We start from the raw sequence: 22,872 nt of genomic DNA, 5'->3' as shown, positions 1-22,872 counted from the left end.
ACCCCACAGCCGGGGCGCTCCAAGCCTTTGGGGGTTCTTTGCCCTGCCCTGGGCGCCATCAGCCAGCTCCATCATGCACACACACAGTCTTCCACTCACCCCTGCCCCCCCCCCGCTAGTCTGCTCACCACGGAACCGCTGTCCACCGCCTGTGCTGCCCACCGGGACCCGTCCCTCAGCCCTCACCACAGCCCCAGAGCCTCTCAGACCATCAACCTCAAAGCTTCTAAGACTCTTTATTGAACTTGGTCACATCGTACACACATCTGGCAGGGCCGGGGTGAGGCCCGGTGCCCTCTGCCAACAGGTAGGATACCCCCACCCCCAGAGGGGCCTTCACTTCTTCCGGGGCTGCTTATCGGGGAACCCCTCGAAGAACTCATTGCACATCATGGCAGCGCAGGACAGGAAGACGCAGTACTCCTGGAAGTCCACCTCGTTGTCCTTATTGCTGTCCAGGTTGCTCATGAGCTTCTGGAAGGCAGCCTCATCCATCTTCTTCTGCAGGGAAGAGGCAACAAGCAGAACCACACGTTCTGGCATGCAGCAAAGACTAGAGCCATTTCCCATCTCCAGACGGGAGCTCAGGAAGGCACAGCCTCGCCCTGGGGGCCCCGCTTTAGAACCCCTGCTCTCAGGGGCTAAGCGGGGTCCACAGAAGTTCACCCCAAGGGGACGTGCACGCAGCTGGAGAAGGGACCACCACGTCGCCCCCCAAGGTTGTTCCAAGAATGCAGCTAAACAGTGGTCACGAAGGTAACATGCAAACTGCACAGAGTCTGGTATAATCGGGCACTGGGAATGCTCAGGGGCGTGGACACGTGTCTCCTCAACTGTGGCTTCACACCCACAGAGACTCCAAAATTATCCGTTGCCGGACTGATGACAAACGTCCCGGTTTGTGGATCTCAGCTTTGCACTTTCATGACCTTGGAAGTTGCTTAGCCGCTCTGAATGTCTGTTCCCCTTTAGTTAAGTTGTGCAAAGCCTGTGGCGGGGTCTGGCCTGCACCCTAACCCTGTGGGTCCCAGCCCTCCTCCTGCTGGGCTCCCGGAAGTGAGTGGCGGGTGCCCACTGTGTTCCGAATCAGGCCCTCTGCTTGGACGTCCCCATCCCAGGGACAGATGCATCCCAGGGACGGTAGCTACGGCTCTGCCCACAGGCTGGTGCCCCACCAGGCCCTGCCCCTTCCCCGTGGAGAGGGGAGCACACAGGGGCGTACTCCCAGGCAGTAGCCACTCACCCCCAAGAAGCTGGGCAGCTCCTGGGTCAGCAGCTCCTTTAGCTCTGACCTGTTGAGCTTGAATTTGTCACCCTCCTTGCCCGAGTACTTGTGGAAGGTGGACACCATCACATCCAGAGCCTGCTCCAGGGGGAATGCCATGGTGGTACTCAGGATCTGAGGATGAGTCCCAGAGACAACCTTGTCTTCTCCAGCCCCACCCTCAGAATGCCCCACCCCACTCCCAGCCCTCAGGGGCCACTTGATGAGATTCTGCTCCCACCAGAGGGGGACCCAGAGAGGTGGGACGCGGCTCCTAGCGGGAAGCGTGTGCTTCAGGCCGCTGTCCGGGCTGGCCTGGCCTGGCCTGGCCCAGGCTCCGGATTGCGGGCAGCCTCACTCAGGCTGGGCCTCCCCCACTCCCCCCCCCACACCCCACCAGTACTCCCACGACCACAGCGGCCACACCCTGCCCCATTCTCCCCCTCCCGGGGCTGCTGGAGGCCTGCCCAGGGGCCCACAGCGGAAAAAACCAGAGGCCCAGCCCTGGAGTAGGGAGGGGCCGGGCAAGGGGGCAGAGGCAGGGATGCAGGGCGGGTGCGGTGTGGCCAGCTCCCTGCAGGGTGCAGAGCAGACGCCCACAGGACACAAGCAGACAAAAGGCCAGTTGACTTCAGTTTGCTTCCCACACCCGAGTGTGCACACACAGGCCCTTGCAACCCAGCAAACAGCAGCCAATGTGCAGACCCACAGGTCACACACACACCGACACACACTCCAGCAACAGCACGTGCAAAGCCCAGCATCCCAGTGCCACCAGCTAGATCGGATCCAGGCCCTGCACACATCCTGTTCTTGGGTTTTTCTCTTGCACACATAGGCAGCCAGGTGTGTGTATGCTCACGCACACACACATACACACACACACTCACTCACACACACCCCACTCCAGGGCCTCCACATCACAATCTCACACTGGACCCCGTGAGCATATCTGGCCCCCACCAGCCACTCCTCCCTCTGCCCGGAGCCTGACCCCAGCCTCACCCTGACACGCTTGTGTGCCGGTCAGGAGACCACGACCTACCAGGCCAAGAGGGAAGAAGAGATGAGGAGGCAGAGTGTGAGGGGAGAAGCGTGGGGAAAACCCAGCGGCCTGTCCTATTTATACCCTGGCCAGGCCCTGCCCATAGCAGGGGTTGGGGAAGAGTGAGAGTCCATCCTCCTGTGGGCCCCTCCGCCAGCCCGGCTGGGAACCCAGCTTCCTGCCCTGGGTAGGCACATTGCACAATGGGAGACCCACACAGCCCGGGGTCTCCATGGGGCGGGCACTGCACTGTGGGCTCAGCTCAACCTGAATTTTCAGGAGCCGGAGGAAGCCTGTGCCCTGGGTATGGGGGTGGGGGGGCAGGAGGGCCAGGACGAGGTTGTCCTGCGGCGCAACCAGAAAAGGGGAGACAAGGCAGGTGAGTGCGCGCGGCTGGCTTGGCTGGTAGAGCACCCTGCTCTTAATCTCCGGACTGTGGGTTCAAGACCCACGTTGGGCAGGGAGCCTACTTAAAAAATAGAATACTATAAAATCTTGAAAAAAAAAAATTGCTCTGTGCTGCTGCCCCTCGGAACAATTTGTTACTTAAACTGTAACCCCTGGAGGATTTTACTAGTTACCAAGCACATTTAGATACGGCCTTCAGAAACACATATACTGGCAACAGGTCTCTGGGGAGAAGGACGATGTACGACCGTGAAGCTGGGCAGCTGGGGATGCCCGGCTCGCTCAGGGCGGAAGGCCGCCTGCTTCAGGGAAGCCGAGCACCCGGGAACGCCGGGTAGGCTCAGGGCGGAACGAAAACCGCCTGCCTCCCTTTTCCGTTCTCGCTCTTTCTCTTCCCAGAAGTGCTCGTTGATAGCTGGATGAGTCCTTTGCATGTGCTTGGTTAACTCTAAGTTTGCTCCTCCTTGCTTGTCTGCAAGACGGCATTAACGTTTGACCTTCCTCAGTCCTACTGTTGGCTACTGTTTTCTATCCAATAAAAGGGAGACTGTGGAGTGGCTCAGGGCAGCCGTCCTTTTCGACTGTTGTCCCCTGCTCCCAGTCTCTTGCAGCTGACTTGTTTGTGCCTAAATTCTCTCGTCGCCGACTGGAAGCGGCGCCCTGGAAATGTGGCTGCCCAGGCACTAAGGAAGGGGCCCCAGGAAGCTCTTGCTGCCCTTCTCCCCTCCTTCAAGGGCACTCTGCCATGTTGAGTGAGGTCCAGGGCAGGAGGGGAGTCTGGAAGAGGAACAGACCAACACCCAAAGGTGATGCTAGGACCACCCCAGGCACATCAGTGGACAAAGGTCCCGGATGCAGTAGTGATGGAGTAGGGAGTAGGAGTCAAGTGTGGGGCTCAGGGATGGACAGCAGGTACCCAGAGGACAGGGGAGAGGGAGGCTATCAGGATGGGGTACCTAGAGTTGGGATAGTATTAAAATGAAGAACACAGGTTGGGGTGGAAAGTTAGAGGAGAAATGGCATGAAATGGGGAAGGGTCACCTTCTCAGAGTGGGGTATGAACTCAGCTTTACTGAGGATCAGGAGTAGGGAGCTAAGGCCCTCAGCAGGTTATAGTTTCAGGGATGGGGTCTGTCTCAAGGTGTCCCCTCCCTTGGGCACCCCTCCCTGGCCAACAGCCATACCCTAGTCAGACCTCAAACACCCCAATCCTATTAGCTCTGCTCTCTGGGCTCCCACACCCAAGCCCACAAGTCTGCCCCACCCCTGCTCCCCAACCCTCCTCCTCAGAACAGCCTTGCCGAGGCCTGAGCACCAACCCGAGGGAATCTGGGGCTGCCCTGGCGCTCTCCTTGACAGCCCAGGGGAGTTGCTGCTTCAAAGGCCTCAGAGAGAGAAAGACAGACACCCCACAGCCTCCTGGACCTTGTCCTCAGAAGGACCCCCCTCCGTGCTTCCGCTAGGCTGACTCACTCGCAGCCTCGTGCCCTACAGCTCAAAAGCCCCACAAAAGTTGGAGAGGAGTGAGGACTCTGCCCCCCACCCCCCACAAGCCCAAGAGTCCGAGAGGCAATCTGGGGACACCAGTTCTTTATTAGGCGTGAAGTGGGCCCTCCGGGGTCAGGACCTCATCCATGTGCAGCCACAGGGGGAGGCGGAGCTCTGGGGCTTTTCAGCTGGGACTCTGGGGAGGTCCCCACCCACCTCTAGCCCCCTGGGTCAGCCCGGCCTGGGCCTCGTGTCAGGCGCCTGTGGGAGCGGAGCCTACTGGGGGCAGGGGGGCTCGGGGGGACAGTCCTTGAAGTAGTCATGGCAGTAGGTGCACAGGCAGGCCAGGGCGCGCACGAACTCCCCGAAGTCCACCTCCTGGTCCTTGTTGGTGTCCAGGACGCTCATGAACTGATGGTAGTCACACTCCCGCAGCTCCATCTGCGGGGGGGGGGGGGCGGAGGGGGAGCGTCAGGCTGAGGCAGGGGTGCATGCCCAACCCACCTTCCCCTCCTGACCGGCCTCCCTGCCTCCCACGGCCCTGGGGGACAAGCCTTAGCCTCCAGCTCTGCCATCTGCCCGCGTCCGCACCCCACAACCGCCCTTCTCAGGTCCCACGGCTCGCTGCGTGCAGGGTGCTGCCCAGTGCGCCCTCGCGTCCTCCCACCGCCTGCCAGGCAGCAGGTGTGGCCATGCTCTGTCCCCTCACAGCCGGGGCCCTGGGACCCCTGCCGCATCCGCTCGCCTCCTCACAGCCTCACCCCTGCCCCACTTGCTCCGAGACGGTCCCCAGGGCTCTCTCCGCCGTCCAGGCAGTGCCTCCCACACACTGGCCCCCCCAGGAGCTCACCGGGGTCCAGGTGGGCAGCTCCTTCTGCAGCAGCTCCTTGAGCTCCCCCTGGCAGAGCCTGTGCTTGTTCCCGCCGCGCCCCGAATACTCCTGGAAGGTACACACGATGGCAGCCACCGCCTGTTCCAGAGGCCTGGCCATCCTCCCTGTCAGAGGACACGGAGGTGAGATGCAGCCGGAGGCCCAGCCATGCCTAGGACAGGGACCGCTCCCACACACCCCTGCTGCTTCCCTCCTCCGAGCAGCCCGGCCCTGACCACTCCAGCCTCTTCTAATTTCTCTCCCTATGACCCCAATGTCATTTTCCGGGACAGAAGTCTTCTTTCCCTACCATCAGGGCAAACTCCTCAGAGAGCATCCCACCCCCCCCAACTGCACCCCCACACTGGGGATCCTTGAGGACTCCCTGGCTGTCTCCTTCTCTCGGCCCTGACACCCAGGAAGGGTTCAGGCCCACGGTGCCCCACCAAGAGATAAAGCCTCCAGACCCACAGGAAATTGCCCAAGGAGATACTTGCCCCATGCCCCCCCTCCTCAGGCCCTTGGAGGAGCTGGGCTTCTCAGGGAGGGGTCCAGTCTGAGAGCAACCCCAGCACCTCACCACCACCCTCACTCATCCCTGCTTCCCTGAACTCTGCCTGGGACCCCCTGTGCATCAGGCCAGCCACACAACCTCAGATGAGCCCCTGACACTGGGGTGCTGGGGCCCTACCTGTAAACTGGGCTTCATTCCACCTCTCAGGCCTGCTCAGGGACCCAAACCGGCAGTCCACAGAGGGAGCCAGCTCAGAGGTTCGCGGGTCAGTGATTTGCCCCACCTGAAGCTGTCTCCCTGCCCCCTGGGGTCTTGAGCCAGAAGGTTTTGCACAGGAACACCCCTTTTCTCAGAAGGGCAGGCTTTCCTGGAAGTGCCCATCTCCCCCAACCCTACCACCTCTGGGAGGATGCCTCCAGCCTGGGGACCCCTGAAGCAGCTGGGAAGGCCCTGCTAATCCCTGGTGAACCTAGGGCCTTGCTCCCCCAGGGGACAGGAGTGTGCCGCAAGGAGCCCGGGCTGCGAGGGACTCTCCCAGGTGCCCCTCTGCTGGGCCATACGGAACAGAATGCCCCCGCCGGCAGAGCTGGGGCAACGCTCGGCCAACGGTCTCTGTGACAGCCCAGCGGTGGAGCTGGGAGTCTGTGCTACCCGCAGAGGAAAGGGCCACATGCACAGGGACTAGGGAACCTCATTGGTGCTCGGCGGCCCTTGGGGGCTCCTGCCGGCCTGGCTGGCACCACCCCAGGGGGCTTTTTCAGAAGTTGGGTGCCTGGAGCTTGAAGGAAACCCTCTGGTGAGACCCCCACCCCTGCCAGACCTCCACACTGCACACCCTTAACCCAAACTTCCAGACAGCCCTTCACTGTAACCGAGGACCGCTGAGCCCACCAGAGCTGACTTCCGGCGCCTGGCCAGTACCTGCAGTGCCCGACCCTCTGCCCCCAGGCCCGGCTCCCAATCCAGGGCGGAACCCAAGCAGCTGGCACTCACCACCAGTGATGGTTTCAGCTGTGGGAGGCTAGAGACAGGGCGTCCCTATTTGTAGTCCCCCAGCGAAGGAAGGGGGCAATTATGAGGGCCCAAGTAGGTCAAGCTGAGGGTGTCCCCAGGGGCTCCCCTGCCTCCTTCCCTGGTGGCCCTTATTATGGTCCCCTAGGGCCACCCACCCATGCATACATCAAAGGGCCATTTGGGGCCACAGACACAACCCCCTTATTGCCCACCCCCAGAGCTGGGAACAGGGCCCAACACACCCGCTTCCCCTTCTAGCCTCTGGAGGAGGCTTATCCATCCCATCCAGCCCCCTTCTTCACTCTAGAAGCACACAGAGCTTCGCCCCCAGAGAATCCCTGTGCCAGAGGGGATCCTGGAGAGTGTCGGCTCAGCCCCATTTGCAAGAGAGAACACGGAGGCCTGAGACAGCCTCCCTGCATGACCAGGCCAGTGGTTCTTTGTCACTTTGGGCTGTGGCCTGCTCTCTCCCCTGAGGAGACCATCTGCACGGTGTCTAGAAGGCTAAGAGGAAGGCAAGCTGCTCCCAGGGGCCCTTCCCAGTCAGGCTGACCTCTCTGCGGCCCACGGCCCACGGCCCTAAGCACTGTGAGTGGGCTCAGACCCTGCAGGCTCCCCTGTGTGTGCAGCCCCCAGGTCTGTTCCTTGAGGTCTGATGGGATGGGGCCTGGGTCTCCTCTGGCTCTCAGCCGGAGTATGTAGCCCTTTGGGGTCCCAGCATTATGGAGGCTGTCCCCCTTGTCTCCCCTCCTCAGTGAGCCCTGGGCTGCAGCTCCCATCTCCCTAACCACAGACACCCTGGCTCGGCTCAGCCAGTGCTCTCAGGATGTGAGGGGCCCTGGAGCGTGGCTCAGCTCCTGGAGTTGGTTTCACTTAGATTGTGGTCTCCTCACTCCTTACTGCCCTGTGAGCTCCTCATTGCTTTGAAACATGCTTTTCAGTTCTGTCCAGCACTTGTTGTTTTTAGTGGGAACAGGCCCTCTGTATCACTATGACTCTAGTCTGTCTCTCATGCCCCCTTCCCCATTTCAGAGCAGGAGAACCTAAGACCCAGGAGAGTGTGTGGGAAACGGATGGGGAGGTCAGTGCCCAGGCCTCAGAGGAAGCCTCTTGCTGGTGGAGGCAGCTGGAGAGCTCAGGCTGCCCTGACCCCAGCCCTTCCTCTGCACCCAGACTTTGTCCTGCATCATCTCCATGGGGACTCAGCCCCTGTGGGGGAGGGGAATGAGCAGGGGTGGGTAGGGAAGGGAGAACCATGATTAGCCCTGTTTTATAGGCAAGGTTACAAGGAGGAGGGGACAGAAGGGGCCCCAGCAGTTGCCTCCCTTCTAGGCCAAACACCTGTCCCTGTGACCACACAGTTCTGCTCCTAGCCTCCCCCCAACCCCCGGCCACAGGTCACCCCACCCTCCTGCCTTCCCTTCCCTCAAGGTCTGTGATTAGGGCTAATAATGGTGACCACTTCCGAGGACGGCTGTGGGCTTGGAGGGGTTAATACATATAAAGCTCACAGACAGATGACATCGGGCCCACAGTAAGGGCACACATGTCCGCTGAGAGGCAGGTCCCTGTCCGGGGTCGCTCAACAAACAAGTGGCCACCCGAGAGCCATTTGTCGTTCCTATCTTCATTTTTCTTTGAAGGATCTTGTGAATTTATTTGACAGAGGGAGAAAGAGGGAGCACAAGCAGGGGGAGAAGCAGGCTGGAGAGGGAGAAGCAGCGTTCCCGCTGAGCAGGGAGCCTGACGCAGGACTCAATCCCAGGATCCCAAGATCATGACCTGAGCCAAAGGCGGCCGCTGTACTGACAGAGCCCCCCAGGCACCTCACGTGTCATTTAAAGGCACCTGTCCAAGGCACTGTGGGCACAGTCATAAGTAAAACACCCCAGGCCCGGCTCTGCACAGACTGACAACCTAGTGGGGGACACAGTGGTGACGAGTGGGAGAATGCCAGGCCAGCGGCAGGCCAGCAAGAGCCATAGTGCAGGGCCAAGGGAAGGAGGCTGGTGGCCGGCGGGCGCTGCATGTGCCTGTGTGGTCTCAGAGGCCCCAGCATCCCTCCGGGGCAGGGGCAGGAGCTCGCCCAGGACAGACGGCACTTTGGGGTGGGAGGGCCCCTGTGGAAAGAGCCCTTCACCGGAGGTCCCCGCCGGCCCCACCACCCTCTTGCCACCTGACCTCGGACTTGCCCTTCGCCTGGTTTGGGCCTTCATTTCCTCGCTCCAGAGTGGGTCAGAACCCCCGTGGGAAGGGGCTCTGCGCCCCTCACTGTTCCGGCCCCCTGAGAGCCCTCGTGCAGGCCGGAAGGGCAGTAGGAGGAGGGACAAGGCCCTCCTCACCCAGTCATTTCCTGCTGACCCTGAGCCCCTCCCGCAGTGCTCCCAGAGACCACCGTCCGAGGCCCAAGGGGGGCCACCGCCTCCTTTCCCGCGCCCGCTGTCCTCCGCGTCCCTTACTTCCGTACCCGCAGGCTCTCCCCCTCGCTGCCCAGCTGCCAGCGCCACAGCCAGCCGCCGAGGTAGGCAGCCCACCTGGAAGGTGAGGGTCTCTCCCTGGCCTGTGGGTGCCAGCGTGGGAGCGGACGGATCTGCTTGGCCGGACTCCCTGCGGCACCGACTGCCCTTTGCCTCCCACCCCCACCTCCTTTCTGCCCCTCCTCTCTGCCGCCCCGTTGTCACCCCCAGGGCTTTGAAAGGCTCCTGGGAAGCTGTGTTGCCCTCTGAAGGTCAGCATGGGGCTCTGCACCTCAGGGAGAAACAAGCGTGTCCTAGAACACCGCCACATTCCTGTGCTTGCTCCGAAAGGACCTGAGCTCACGGGTCAGGGAGAGCACCCCCAATCCCACAGCCCCATGGGGCTGGCGAACTGCTGTCAGACGGACCCACCTTCTGTCTCACCATCTAAGCCCCATAAGGGGAGGTGATGAGGGGGGATTTGATTACTGGGGCTGGAGCCACGGAGGCCTTTGCTGGGAAGAGGGTCTGAACTACGCCTGTGGAGCGTAGAATACTACCTCTTTTGACAGCCAAGCCAGTTGTGCCCATTTCCCAGGTGGGATCAGTGAGTCAGTGGGGAGCACATGTGACCTGAAGACAGGAGCACAGGGGCCTCGTTCAGTCCTTCCCCTGTCTCAGAAGCCAACTTGGATGTCAGTATCTCTTTTCCTGGAGGGTTAAAAGGCTTCCAGGGGTAGACCCTGAAGAGCAAAAGCCAAGGGAACGTAGGTCCCGACCCTGACGGGAGGGGTGACTGTCCTGGTCCAGGGGTAGACCCTGAAGAGCAAAAGCCAAGGGAACGTAGGTCCCGACCCTGACGGGAGGGGTGACTGTCCTGGGCAGGGCCTCCCAGCCCCCACTCCAGGAGGACGGAGGAAGCAACCAGGCCCAGGCACCTTTGAATGGTGCCATTTTCTGGACTTTTCCACCCTCTGCCTCAGCAGAGACTTTGTGGCAGGACCATTACAACCTGCTAGGGACGTCTGGTGTCCGTCAGTCTGTCAAATGCCCAGAAGGATAAGGAATCAGCCCCATTTAGGGGCACCTGGGGGGCTCAGTCTGTTGGGCGTCTGCCTTCAGCTCAGGTCATGATCACTGGGTCCCGGGATCAAGTCCCACATCGGGCGCCCTGCTCGTCAGGGAGCTTCTCCTTCTCCCTTCACTGCTCCCCCTGCTTGTGCCCTTTCCCTGTCTCTGACAAATAAATAAACAAAATATATAAAATATTGTTTTTAAAAAGTTAGCCCCATTCAGCCCTAGCCAGCTGAGGCCAGTCTCCACCAGCCCACAGAATCCAGGAGTGGGAAACTGTGCTCCCGCAGAAGCCAGGACCCACTGCGCGCGTGCAGACTGCCATCGAATGGGCCGGGTCTCCCCTGGATTCATCTGGGCACCAAGAACATCTGACTGGGCTCCCCGGGGTCCCCTCTCCTTCCCACAGAGCTTGCGGCTTTGGAGGTGACTGAGGAAGAGGAGGAAGTCCCGGACTGTTCCTCCATATCCCACGTCTTAGATGTGAGGTGTTTCCTTACATTTCCCAACCTCTCCCAGCCCCTGCCTCCTTGTCTGTGACGTGCAGTGACCACCAGCACACCGGTCCTCAAATCGCGGGGATTCTGGGAGACTGTGCTGCCACAGGCCCAGCAGAGAGCCCCGCCAGAAGACGTCCAGGAATGGTCACACTGCTCCTCCCATTTCCTCATCTCCAGGGAGCCCAGAGGCCAAGAGACACACAGGCTCCGTGAGAGCTGCCCTGGGCACGGTAATTGCTGTGACCACTGTAAGGTTTTATAGGCGAGATAAAGACAACACCAGGCGAGGTAGGCGCAAGGCATGATTTATTAAAGGCACTCTCTGGCGAAGTTTCAGGGCTCAAGGGAAGGAGAGCCAAGAAAGTTGCGAGGTTCCTCGACTCTGGAAAGCAGAGTAGGGGGAGTCGCGCTGGGAGGGAATTGGGGGGGGTAGTCTTTGATCTGTCTCCTGCATAGGTATTGGATTACCTATGGAGACGTGACCTGGGCGTACATCCTTTTGCCTCCTGCACTCTGGGAGCCGAGTCATTCCTATTCTTCCTCTTGCACTCCCGGAGCCCACCTACGAACAACCATCACTTCCTGACCCTCTTCTCCTGGCTCTGTCCCCTCCGGGATGTTAAGGAGATGGGTTTCCCTCATTGCTGGGCCAGCCTGGTTGCCGCCCCCGCCCCAGATGCGCCATTCAGCAGAACAATGAGAACACGCATGTTGACTGGGCACCTTGGCGCTGGGGTACCATCCATCTCTGGGCAGCTCTAGTCTCTAGTTCTGAGGCACCGTGCCTGTAAGGACCTAATTAAAAACTGTCCCTGCTCCCCTTCCCCCAGGGGATTTACTTGGAGACGAGTCCGGAAACCAGCTTCAGGTAACAAAGCCCAGACACAAAGGTAGGTCAGGCCAGGTGGAGACATCCGATCAGTGGGGGGGATGCATACTGTCTCCCTGGTTCCCAAGCAGTATGGGCCCCGCCCTTTGGGAGCCTTTTGGGCACCAATCCTAACCAAGGTGTGATAGGCTAAATTAAATGTCTAAATCCAATGTCTACTAGGGTACATTGTAACTCAGTTGGTCACCTAGCATCACTGTGGAGTTTCTTCTGTGTGTTACAATCTCATCGGCCAGGCCCGACCACATGGCCTTTGCCCTTAGCCCTTAAAAGCTAATCTGTGAAACAGAGAAGGGTCGCCCTCTCTTGTAAGAGGTGTGGCCCCAAACGTTAGGTTAGATTCTCGACGCTTGGCACGAAATAAAGCTTTGCTTGACCTTCACTTTGTATCAGTCTTGCTCCTTTAATCACGGACCCATTATTGGGGCATAACAGTGCCCAAGAGTGTCTATTGCCTATCCCCTCTTTCCTTGTTACTGAAACTCATTCTTGGGATGCCAGGGTGACTCAGCAGGTTGAGGGCCCAGCTCTTGGTCTCAGCTCAGGTCCTGATTTCAGGATCCTGAGATCGAGCCCCGCCCTAGGCTCTGCTGGTCCCTCTCCCTCTGCCTCTGCTTCCCCAGCTGCTCCCACACACGCGCGTGCTCATGCCGTCTCTCTCTCTCTAAATAAATAGAATCTTTAAAAAATTTTTTTCTTTCAATGTCTCAACATACTCAGGTAAAAATCCCTGGTTGCAGGGGCGCCTGGGTGGCTCAGTGGGTTAAAGCCTCTGCCTTTGGCTCAGGTCATGATCTCAGGTCTGAGCTCTCTGCTCAGCGGGGAGCTTGCTTCCTCCCCTCTCTCTCTCTCTCTGCCTACTCTCTACCTACTTGTGATCTGTCAAATAAATAAATAAAATCTTAAAAAAAAAAAATCCCTGGTTGCAGCTTGACTAGCCATACTACATCTCTAAAACCAAAGAGATGCAAGAAATCCCTAGAGAGAGTACTTTTTAATAACATAATAATAATTATAATTGTTACAATTATTGCCATAATAAAAAGGCAAAGTCTGAGAGAAGGCTTTTTGCACCTTCCAGACTGGAACATGAACAGTGAAATCTGGAAGGTACAGCGGCCATCTTGTGATCATGAAGCAACATGCACGAGGGGAAAAGCATATACACTATAGGTTACAGAGCAAAAAAGCACAGAAAAGACACTGAGTGGTACGGCATCTCTGCGCCCCTAAACCAACGCTAAACTGCCCATCTCAGACGTCTTGTTATGTAAGACAATTAAACACCATGGAAATAACCTTACCTGCACCTCACAGCTGAATCCATGCTAGACTGGTAGAGAATTTTACATCTGAACATGGAGTCCTCAAGTAAAAGAATCTGAAACAAACAATTGGCCAGTGCAGGAGGGAAGACAGAGAGATACGTCCCAGCCAGAAAGCCAAGGACCCTTGCTATGAAATAACAAAATATTCGGTGGAACTGTCCTTTGATGTATCTTGGGATGCCGGCCAAAGCAAATCCTAAATGCTGTGATAGAGGAAGTGGTAGGAAAGGTTTAGAAAGTTAGTGCAAGCTGGTTCCTTGCAAGAGAGGGAATGCTGCTGCTACAGAAACCAGGCAGGTGCCATTGGCTTTGGGACCAGGTAATAAGTGAAAGCTAGAAGGACCTCAAAGGGGTTAGCAGTAATAATCTGGAGGGCAGTGAGGAAATTGTTACCGAAGGCTGAAGAAAAGGTGACCCCTAGGGACACCTGGAAGACTCTGTTGGTTGAGCGTCTGCTTCAGCTCAGGTCATGATCCTGGGGTCCTGGAATTGAGTCCCACATCTATTCAGCAGGGAGTCTGCTTCTCCCTCTCCCTCTGCTGCTCCCCCTGCTTGTGCTCGCTCTCTCGCTCTCTCTCTCTCTGTCAAATAAATAAATAAAATCTTTAAAAAAGAGAGAGAAGAAAGAAAGAAATAAAAGATGAGCCCTAGCATGTGTTCATGGAAAGACTGGGAGCATTTCGGTCCATGGCAATAGGAAAATAGGACTACCGAATGAACTCGTGGACCCAGCTGAGATGTTTAGACTGAACACTGAAAGTGCCTACTTCTTCTGATGACCCTGATCAAATATGAGAAGAAAAAGATAACCTGAGAAGGAACTGCTCAGGTTTTTTAGAGGAATTATAGAGGGTCCAGAAAAGTCTTTACGGCCAGCACATGGTTCTCAAAATAATAAAAGGCTTCAGGACAAATGTCAAACCCAGGGCCTTGTCAATAAAGAGGGACTCAGGATAGAAATGAAGTCAAAGGTATAGACTTGGAAAGATTTAAGGGCAAGTCTCACAGGTTTTCTCAGATAAACAACTTGGCTTCTAATAATTTTAGAATTGTGCCTCTCAGACGCCTTCAGACCTGAGGGCCTGACTCCCAGCTCCCTGATTCTCAGTCTAGGTAGGAGGGACAAATCTTAGAGAGATTTGTAAGTGTGGCATTTGTATAATTAAGTGAATTATAAGCTGATATACAGGAAGCCAACATTTTTTTTTAGATTTCTTTTTTGAAGATTTTATTTATTTATTAGAGAGAGACAGAGAGAGAGACTGAGAAAGAGAGAGAGCCCTCAATATTTTGAAAGGAATTGCATAATCTGGGGCTGAAAGGGATAGAGACAGTTCAAAGAAAAGAAGCTTTGGGTTGTCAACTTCCTTTGGGCAGGGGGCAGCTACAAACACAAACATGTCTTATGGAAAATAAAAGAGTTAAAGAGAATGAAACCAACAGCCCAGAGTCTGGACCCAAGAAGAACCACAGACCCGGAGCAGAACTGGGCCCTTGTCAGGAATCTGGCGGCATGTGTCTGACTCCGTTTCAGAGTTGCTGTGGATCAAGGACACATCTGTGACCAGGAGTGTTGGTCCCCTGTCCGTCTCACCTCCACGCACCAAATGTGGTGTTCATGGGTCTTCAGAGCAAGGGAATTGTTCTTGAGGGGCTGTAGTCACGGTCGCCCTGAAATGCCAATAGAGTATTACCCTCACCTTAAAAGACCACCAGAGACGTGAGTCAAAGCCAATCAGCAAGGGTCGTTTATTGCAGGTTCGAACCTGGACCTCTGCGCCGCTCGTTGGCTGAGAGGTCCGGAGCTGGGTCGGTGCAGGATTATTATAGACAGATACAAACAAGTTTCGGGTGGGGCTGAGCTGATTGATTGATAGTTTGAACACAATTGGGAGTCTCCTGGTGAAATGTTACATTCCTGCTATCAAGCATCCCTGTTAATGAGATTTAGGTTTAGAAGAAATTTAACTTTATTTACTTTTCCTTCTACCTCTGCCTCCTTCGGTTTTTCATGGAGGGGAGGGTGACATTAGGGCTATTGATAAGGTAACTTCTTTGTTGTAAATCTCAAGGACATTTGCAAACCAGGGGAGACTCCTACCTTGCAGGACTGTGATCTCAGCAAGTTAACTATTTATCATTTTATGGCAGTCGGGGGTGCCTGAGGAATGCTACACATATGGAGGGGAGCGGGTGAAGGGGGGGGTGCAAGGCGCCAGCTCTTGCTTTGTCCTCAGCCAGCCTCCTGCTCCTTCAGCCCAGGTTGAGGGTGGCAGACATAACAAGACAAGACCCTGGATCTCACGCTGAGGCCTTGACAGGGTGAGACATGGCGGGTCTTGGGAAGGAGGTAACTACGTTCTGCACGTGGTTGCTGGAAGTCGGACGATGGTACACAGCCTCTAAGATGGCCTCTGTCGATTTTGTGCTATTGCCCTCACGTGCAAAGTTGGAGCCTAACTCCCTTCCCCTTAAATCTGGGCCAGCCTAACGACCTGATCGATAGAATGCAGCCTAAGTGACATTCTTGGATTTCTTTTTTTTTTTTTATTCATTTATTTGACAGAGAGAGAGACCACAAGGAGGCAGAGAGGCAGGCAGAGAGAGAGAGGAGGAAGCAGGCTCCCCGCCAAGCAGAGAGCCTGATGCGGGGCTCGATCCCAGGACCCTGAGACCATGACCTGAGCTAAAGGCAGCGGTTTAACCCACTGAGCCACCCAGGCGCCCCCATTCTTGGATTTCTGAGATGAATCTTAAGATGCCCCACAGCCCCCACTGGAATACCTTGGGCTGCTCCCTTGGGGACCACTCCCTGTCAGAACCTAGCTGCCAGACTCTGAGAAGCCCAAGCGACACCGAGGGGTCGTGGAAGGCGCTCCAGACGGCTGCCGCAGAGCTCCCGGCGCCCGCTGCCGGGCCCATTGAATAAGCTGCCTTGGAAGCTGAGTGCACTTGAGCTTTCAGATGACTTCGGCTCCAACATCTGTCTGCAGCTGCTTGAAAAGTCCTAAATGAGAACCCCATTGACCGAATACCGTCTCCTTATAGGCCCTTGACAGATAATAAATCTGTTTTAATTTACCAAGTATAGGGTGATTTGTAATGCGACGATAGGTCACCAGAACAGCATCTCTAAGTCACTGAACCAAACCTCAATTGTGTATCTCACACTTCTTTTATAAGGCATTTAAATCCTAATTTATTTATGCCATTCTTAGTCGGGTTACCTGTGCCTTACAACTGAGTACGTTCCTAACTGGTAGAGAATTAGGTAACTAGAAGTGGGATCCATTAAAAAGCGAGGAAAAGAGAATCTAACATGGGTAATTAATTGAGGAGAAGAAAGACTAAAATACAAGGATCTCTCCTTTGGCGGCTGGAAAGTCAGTGACCTTGTTAGGAAGTGGCAAAGCGTTCGGTCAGGCTGTCCCCTGCTGGACCACACAGTGCAGAACAGATGGCAACCGCTACAGGTGTAGGGAAAATGGTGGAAAAAAATCAGGATGCTGACATGATCTAGCGCCTGGTAGCTTCAGCAGAGACCCACAAGAGAAGAATGAACTCAAACTGGAACCCGTCTGAAAGCAGGTATCGAAAGAAATACAACTTTGCTAAAACAGGGCCACTGCCTGTAGCCTACAACCTGATAAGAAGTCTTCAGTGAGAAGGTCTGCTGGGTTGTTTAGATGCCTTCTGCCTCTTGACCAGATCTTAGCAGCACGGATGGCTCACAGTATGGAATGGCGAGGTCCGTCCTTTGTTCTGAGCATACCCTTCCTTCTTTGTTAGCATTTTCTATTTTTATGAAATGACAGTGATGGTGGATGGTATTTGCCTTTTTTAATAACTTTATTTGGAAAAAAAATATTAGCAAACTATCTCAAATTTTTACCGGTATTTGAAATGCCAAACTCTGGGACTTGAGGTGCAGCTCTGGCCTTGCGGAGATTTCCAAAAGAGTCAGAGCCCAGAGGGGTGGGATCTAAGGATGCTCTTATTGTCCAGCAACCCAACTCAGCCAGCCAGGGGATGGGGCATCACTGAGCAATTAAAATATGATCAACAGAAACATTTTTGGGGTACAAAAGGGGTAGCTAGAGTCCTCGTGGGTCCAGGAGGGCTGTGGCCAAGCAGGAGCCCCGCTTCACAGCCGGTCTGGGGCATCCTGGAAGAACTCGTTGCACATGATAGTGACCAGGGCCAGAAAAACAGCGTATTCCTGGAAGTCCACCTGCTGGTCACTGTTCTCGTCCAGGTCGCCCATCAGCTTCTTCAGGCCCTCCTCATCCACCTTCTCCTGAAAGTGAGACAGAACGGCTCAGAGGCTGCTCATCCACCCCACACCCCTACGGGTCAGAGCCCAGCCCTCCCTTGGCACTGGGCTGTAGGTGAGCGGTAGGCAGGGCGCCCCCTGGGAGCAACAAAGAGGCCCCGTGAGAGAGGACAGGTGGGCATTCACTGGGAAGGTCTCCAGCTGTCCCTGCTGGGAGCACCCAGGTCCTCCCTAAGCCAGCAAGGTGGGCCTCACTCTCCCACTTCACTGAGGAAGAAACTAAAAATGTTTGAATTCAGAAAAGGCAAATATTTTATTTATTTATTAAAAGATTTTAATTATTTATTTGACAGAGATCACAAGTAGACAGAGAGGCAGGCAGAGAGAGAGGAGGAAGCAGGCTCCCCACTGAGCAGAGAGCCTGATGCGGGACTCGATCCCAGGACCCTGAGATCATGACCTGAGCCGAAGGCAGCGGCTTAACCCACTGAGCCACCCAGGCGCCCCAAGGCAAACATTTTAATACCAGCCAAAATGAAACCAAATTAGAAAAGCTTAACAACAACAACAAAAAAAAAGCATTAAAGAAATAAAGGGCATGCCCACAAGCTCAAAGCCTGAGACCTGACTTTTTTAATTCTTCAGGAGTCAATACAGGGCAGGGGAGGGGCAAACTGAAAACTGACAGCATTTCTCTGCCACTGCCCCAGGGCACACACGTGTCTCCCAGTGCAACTTCTTAGTTTGGCGTATAACAAGGAAAGTAAGAGCGAGCGAGCTGTGAGCTCTTGGACCAGTCACCTCCGCTCTCTGGGCTTTGGCTTGACCCAGGCAGGGTACTGGACAGATGGACAGCTGTCCATCCTCTGGAGAGCCACAGGGACAGCAGAGAGAGGACACGCCCACAGGCCTGGGCCCCAGCCACTCCCCCACCCCCGCCCATGAGGTCACGCCCTGTGTCTGCTTCACCAGGCACCCACACACACACACACACATCAGGACGCCCCAACCCAGCCAGCCCCACTCACCCCAACAAAGCTGGGCAGCTCCTTGTGCAGAAGTGCTTTCATCTCCCCCTTACTCAGCTTGAACTTGTCACCCTCTTGGCCAGAGTACTTGTGGAAAGTGGCGACCATCACAGCCAGCGCCTGCTCCAGGGGACTGGACATCTTGGATCTGGGGCCACAGGGGTGGATCTGGGTGGGAGGTGATGGGGACATTCAGCCCAGCCCACAAGACACTCTGCCCTTGTGCCCCAAAGTGCCTCTCCAAACCCCTCTCTGCCTCTCCCCTGAGACCATTCCTCCCTAAGAAGTCATCTCCCCCAGACGAGGGACCCCTAAGGCCAGAGGAAGTGTCGAAGTATGTTTCTTCCACTGGACCAAGGACCCTCAGAGGAGAGAGACGGACATTCCCACACACTGGAGACCTCTGAGCCGAGGGAGATCTCTCTATCAGACAGTGCAGAGGTGAAGGCCCCTGAGCGACCCTCCCTACCAGGAAGGATCCTATGGGGATTGGAACTAAAGGAATGACATGTCTTGGGCCCTGGGAACAGCAGGACAGAACTCAGGCCATCCTTTCCATGGCTCTGTCTCTGAGAATGCTCTGAGCAGCCCCCAGGGGGCTTAGGGGAAGTGCTGGGGTGAGGCCCCATACCGGTGTGGGCGGTAAGTAACATCCTGGGCCCACCCGGCTAGCTCTGCCTTCTCACTCGGGAAGAGAAGGGAAGGGGCAGAGTGCCGGGCACCATGCAGCTCCTCAGGGCGGGGACCCAGGCAGGCCCACACACTTGAGATCCCTGGCTCTTGTCCCTTAAGTCCTGATGGATTCCAGGACTTTGGAAAAACAACACCCAAGACTCTCGTTAAAGCATACCCTCCACACCTCCTCTTCCTGAGCCTAGGCCCCCAGAAGGGTCTCTAGCATGCGATGCCCAGACCGTGAGACCCAAGAGAAGGCCTCAGAGCAACCTGTAAACTGAGACCTCACAGAAGAGCCTCGAACAGCCCTCAGTTGGGCACATCACACAAGGTTCCCCAAAGGGAGAGACCCAGAATGAAAAAACTGCAGACAAAGACTGAGACCAGGGGCACCCCCAACCAGCCCTCGGCAAGACAGAAGCAACTCACCAGACCAGATGACAGAGAGGCTCTGGAAGGAAAGCAAAGGGCCAGGCGCCCACACTGAGGTTTATATGCCTCCCGCACAGGCCCCCAACCTGGCATCTGAAGGGAATCAAACCTGCCCTAACCTGACCAGCCAAAGCCTGGCCTCCCGCCACCCCCCCCCCTCCGCCGCTCCCTGCCGGCCCCGCCCTCCCAGAGACCTCCAACTCCACCAGCTCCACCGATAGAGAAAGGCCGAGCTGGGAGGGGGTTCGGGGGCGGGGGGCGGGGGGGGGTCCCGGTGTCACAGGGAAGGGGTGGCCTGGGCCCAGGGTGAGTCGCCCCTGTTTGTGGGCCTCAAGTCTGAGGCTGGGCCTTGCTCGTATGACACATACTTGCGAGCCACAGCTCACTTGTGAGTCAGAGGCTCCAAGCCTCCCGGGACTTCCCAGGCCTGTGTGTGTCTGTGCGTGTGTGTCTGTGTCTGTGTGTGTGTCTCTGTGTGTGCGCACACCCGCGTGCAAGCTGTCTTCGAGGACTCACTGCGGGGAGCTTCGAAGCTGGCCTTGCCGGCCGCTGTGGGTGGGAAGGCGTCGGGAAGGAGCCAGGGGAGGGGGAGAGACGGCCGCGCTGTGCTCACCGCGCAGTCGGGGTGAGCCCGTCAGGGTGCGCTGTATGGACGCCCCTGGAGGGTCCAAACGGAGACGGGAAGGCTTGGGGAGCCGGCCAGTGCGCAGCGGCTGGACAGCTCCGGGACCAGGAGGCCCGCGCCGGGCAGGCCGCAGTCTCCGCCCTCCTCACCGCACCCCTGCAGGCCCCGCCCCGCCCGCACCCGGAGAAAGGCCTGCGCTGCGGCCGGTCAGGACCCAGCCCAGGGGCGGGGTTTGACAGGATCAGATGGATGACAGGATCAGATGGATGTAAAAAGACCCGGCTTGGGGCGGCCCCCTGCCAGGCGCCCACGCCAGGCGCCCCTGACGCCGCCCTTTGTCTACCCCCACCAGTCTGGGCACCGCCCTTCCGGCCGACAGGCTCCCTGCCCCCTCCAGATGTCCAGCAGCTTCTTTCCCTTCCCCCAACGCCCCAGGGCTAGGTGACTCACCCGCCCTGTTCCAGGCCCGGATGCCCAGGCAGTGACTCAGCTGGGCTCGCCTCCTCCCGAAGGCCCCAGCCCACCCTGGGAGGGAAGGGTGCTAGCATGGAGACCCTTCCTGGGCTCCCTCTGGGAGCTTGGCATCAGACACACAGAGGACTGAGAACCGACAGGATCGGATGGATGCCAGGCTGCTCTCTCCTGGGGCCGCCTCGGGGCTCGGGCAGCCTGAACGTGCAGATGGGGTCAGCCCTTGGAGCCCCGGGGTCCCCAGCTTTCTCAGGCACACCCCCCCAACCCGCCATGCTAGTGCTCCTCCCTATCAAGCCTTATTTCCTGTAGAGCTTGAAACAAAAGTCCTTCACCGCGAGGGTAAAGCCCGGTGGGCGCCATTCGTGTCCTTTTGCTCTTCTTCCATTTCACCTCAGGACTTTGGTGAATGCCTGTGAGGCGCAGGCATCACAGTGGCCCCCATGGCTCCTCCCCAGGCCTGGAGGTGAGGTGCTTGTGATAAGGTCCCAGAACCTAAGTCAGGTTCGGTGGGGTGAGGAGGTTCGGAGCCGACGACTAAAGAAAGAATTCTTAAGACGTCGTTGGTGCAAAATGGTGGTTTATTAAAGCACGGGGACAGGACCCGTGGGCAGGAAGAGCTGCTGCTGCCCCGGGTTGTGAGGAGTGGCTGGTTATATACACAGGAGTTGGGTAGGTGAGGACAAAAGGGTGTCCAGAATGGCTATTGGGGCAAAGAATACTATCAGGATATTGAAGGCTTAGTTGCTATCAAGTAAAGACAATTGAGAGTCTCCTGGTGGAATGTTACATTCCTGCCATCAAGCATCCCTGTTAATGAGATTTAGGTTTAGAAGAAATTTAACTTTACTTACTTTTCCTTCTACCTCCGCCTCCTTCGGTTTTTATGGAGGGGAGGGTAACATTAGGCTTGAGGAACTGAGTTCTGTGTCTTTGGAAATTGGGCTATTGATAAGGTAACTTCTTGGTTGTAATCTCAAGGACATTTGCAAACCAAGGGAGACTCCTGTCTTGCAGGATTGTGATCTCAGCAAGTTAACTATTTATCATTTTATGGCAGTCGGGGTGCCTGAGGAATGCTACACATATGGAGGGGAGTGGATAAGGGGGGGGGGGTGCAAGGGGCCAGCTCTTGCTTTGTCCTCAGCCAGCCTCCTGCTCCCTCATCACTTGGACTCTGGCGCCCACCAGCTTTCCAACCCTCCACACACCCCCTAGCCTGGGTCCCTGCGCCTTGAACACACCATACCTGCAGCTGGTGCTCTGAGACCCACTGCTTGGGCTGACCCCTGCTCCCCACCTCGCTGCCTGTTGAAATCCCAGCTGTCCTTCAAAGGCCCGGTAAATGCCACCTACTGGGTGGAGACTTCCCTAGGCCCAGCCAGACCCCATCTCTATCTGCTCCATCCCAAACAAGGACTCCTTTTGTCCTTGTGCACTAGCGTGTCTGCTCTGGGCAGAATCATTCCAGTGCGAGTCTTCTCTTGCCTTCACCCTCACACGGTGAGCTCATTGGGCAGGGACTGGGTCTTACTGGTCTCTGCACGAACAAAGGTCTCCTGCATAGCCTGTGCCAACCACTGTTTATGATTACTGAGCACAGCGCAGGTGCTGGGGAAAGTATTCAAGACCCAAGGGACCTCCTCACCTCCCAAATCACAGCACAGGTTCTGTGACCAAATCATAACTTCTCCAGATCCCAGGAGTGGCCCTTAGACTCTGGGCTGAAAAACAGCTTCCGGAAGCTGCAAACCCCTGAGGAAATAGGGCTCCAGCCTGGGGCCTGGGGAGGGAGGGAGCTGAGCAAGGGCCCCAGCAGCAGGGATGGAGACGGTGGGAACTGGGAGAGAGGAAGGAGCGCCACAGAAACAGAAGGAAATGAGAGAGTGATTACCAGGGCAGCCCTTGGAGTATCACCGTGCAATGATCCAGGGCCTTCCCAGGGCCGGCCACGGGGCTGAGATTGGGGCGCACCTGCTGTGTGCTCCGTTCCTTCCCTGGAATGGAGGCCCAAATGGAGCCCATCAAGCAGCCCGATTCCTGGGATGGGTGCAAATCACATTAATCTGCCACTAACTCACAGTGTGGGTTGAGTAACGCCTTCCCAGTCTGCAGAACAGAACGGGAGGGCTGGACAGAATGACCGCAGAGTCCAATTCCGGTCCACATTCTCCAGGGAGCACAGCTGGGCCATGGGCACATCACTAGCGGTGACTCTGCCAGTGCCCAGCTTGAATAGCTGGGTCAGGGCTCCCTGTCCACGCTCCTGCCTGGGCCAGAGGCCTGCCTCATGTCCCCGCCTGGCTCCTGCCCCCTGGTGGTTGAGACCTGCAGTTGCCAGTGGATCTCACCACCCCCCCCCACCCCCTCCCCTCCTCCCTTCCACCTGGTCGGCAGCCCTCCACCCGCTCTGCCCCTGACTCAGGAAGGAAGAGGCAGTGCTGACTCACCTCCAAGGGGCCTTCCCACACCCACAGCCTCACACCTGCCTGACACGTCAGCTGTTTCCTGGACTGT

General features: G+C 56.8%; 3 protein-coding genes across 9 annotated transcripts; all 3 read right to left on the bottom strand.

The window, feature by feature from the left end:
- Nucleotides 1-217: 217 nt before the first annotated feature.
- On the bottom strand, nt 218-2,402 carry S100A4 (S100 calcium binding protein A4). 4 transcript variants are annotated; one of them, XM_004780390.3, is made up of 3 exons: nt 2,310-2,402; nt 1,244-1,399; nt 218-501 (listed from the first exon to the last, which is right to left on the bottom strand). In XM_004780390.3, the coding sequence occupies exons 2-3, from the start codon at nt 1,382-1,384 to the stop codon at nt 337-339; spliced, it is 306 nt and encodes a 101-aa protein (XP_004780447.1). In that variant the 5' UTR covers nt 1,385-1,399; nt 2,310-2,402; the 3' UTR covers nt 218-336. The 4 variants fall into 4 exon arrangements, with proteins under 4 accessions (XP_004780447.1, XP_004780448.1, XP_004780449.1 ...); XM_004780391.3 differs by having other exon boundaries at nt 2,270-2,376; XM_004780392.3 differs by having other exon boundaries at nt 1,244-1,363; nt 2,270-2,358.
- A 1,907-nt stretch (nt 2,403-4,309) lies between these two features.
- S100A3 (S100 calcium binding protein A3) lies at nt 4,310-5,456 on the bottom strand. Its single transcript, XM_004780389.2, has 2 exons — nt 5,056-5,456; nt 4,310-4,646 (listed from the first exon to the last, which is right to left on the bottom strand). Exons 1-2 carry the CDS (start codon nt 5,194-5,196, stop codon nt 4,482-4,484), a joined length of 306 nt encoding a protein of 101 aa, XP_004780446.1. The 5' UTR covers nt 5,197-5,456; the 3' UTR covers nt 4,310-4,481.
- Nucleotides 5,457-16,681: 11,225 nt separating this feature from the next.
- S100A2 (S100 calcium binding protein A2) lies at nt 16,682-22,558 on the bottom strand. 4 transcript variants are annotated; one of them, XM_045086932.1, is made up of 3 exons: nt 22,437-22,558; nt 18,153-18,320; nt 16,682-17,148 (listed from the first exon to the last, which is right to left on the bottom strand). In XM_045086932.1, the coding sequence occupies exons 2-3, from the start codon at nt 18,291-18,293 to the stop codon at nt 16,996-16,998; spliced, it is 294 nt and encodes a 97-aa protein (XP_044942867.1). In that variant the 5' UTR covers nt 18,294-18,320; nt 22,437-22,558; the 3' UTR covers nt 16,682-16,995. The 4 variants fall into 4 exon arrangements, with proteins under 4 accessions (XP_044942867.1, XP_004780445.1, XP_004780443.1 ...); XM_004780388.3 differs by lacking the exon at nt 22,437-22,558 and adding an exon at nt 19,873-20,043; XM_004780386.3 differs by lacking the exon at nt 22,437-22,558 and adding an exon at nt 19,257-19,413.
- Between the last annotated feature and the right edge of the window lie 314 nt (nt 22,559-22,872).

This window comes from Mustela putorius, unplaced genomic scaffold, assembly GCF_011764305.1.
Source record: "Mustela putorius furo isolate JIRA1106 unplaced genomic scaffold, ASM1176430v1.1 tig00000997_pilon_pilon_pilon, whole genome shotgun sequence".
In the NCBI taxonomy this organism is placed as follows: domain Eukaryota; kingdom Metazoa; phylum Chordata; class Mammalia; order Carnivora; family Mustelidae; genus Mustela; species Mustela putorius.
This window is presented reverse-complemented; position numbering and strand designations above follow the sequence as displayed.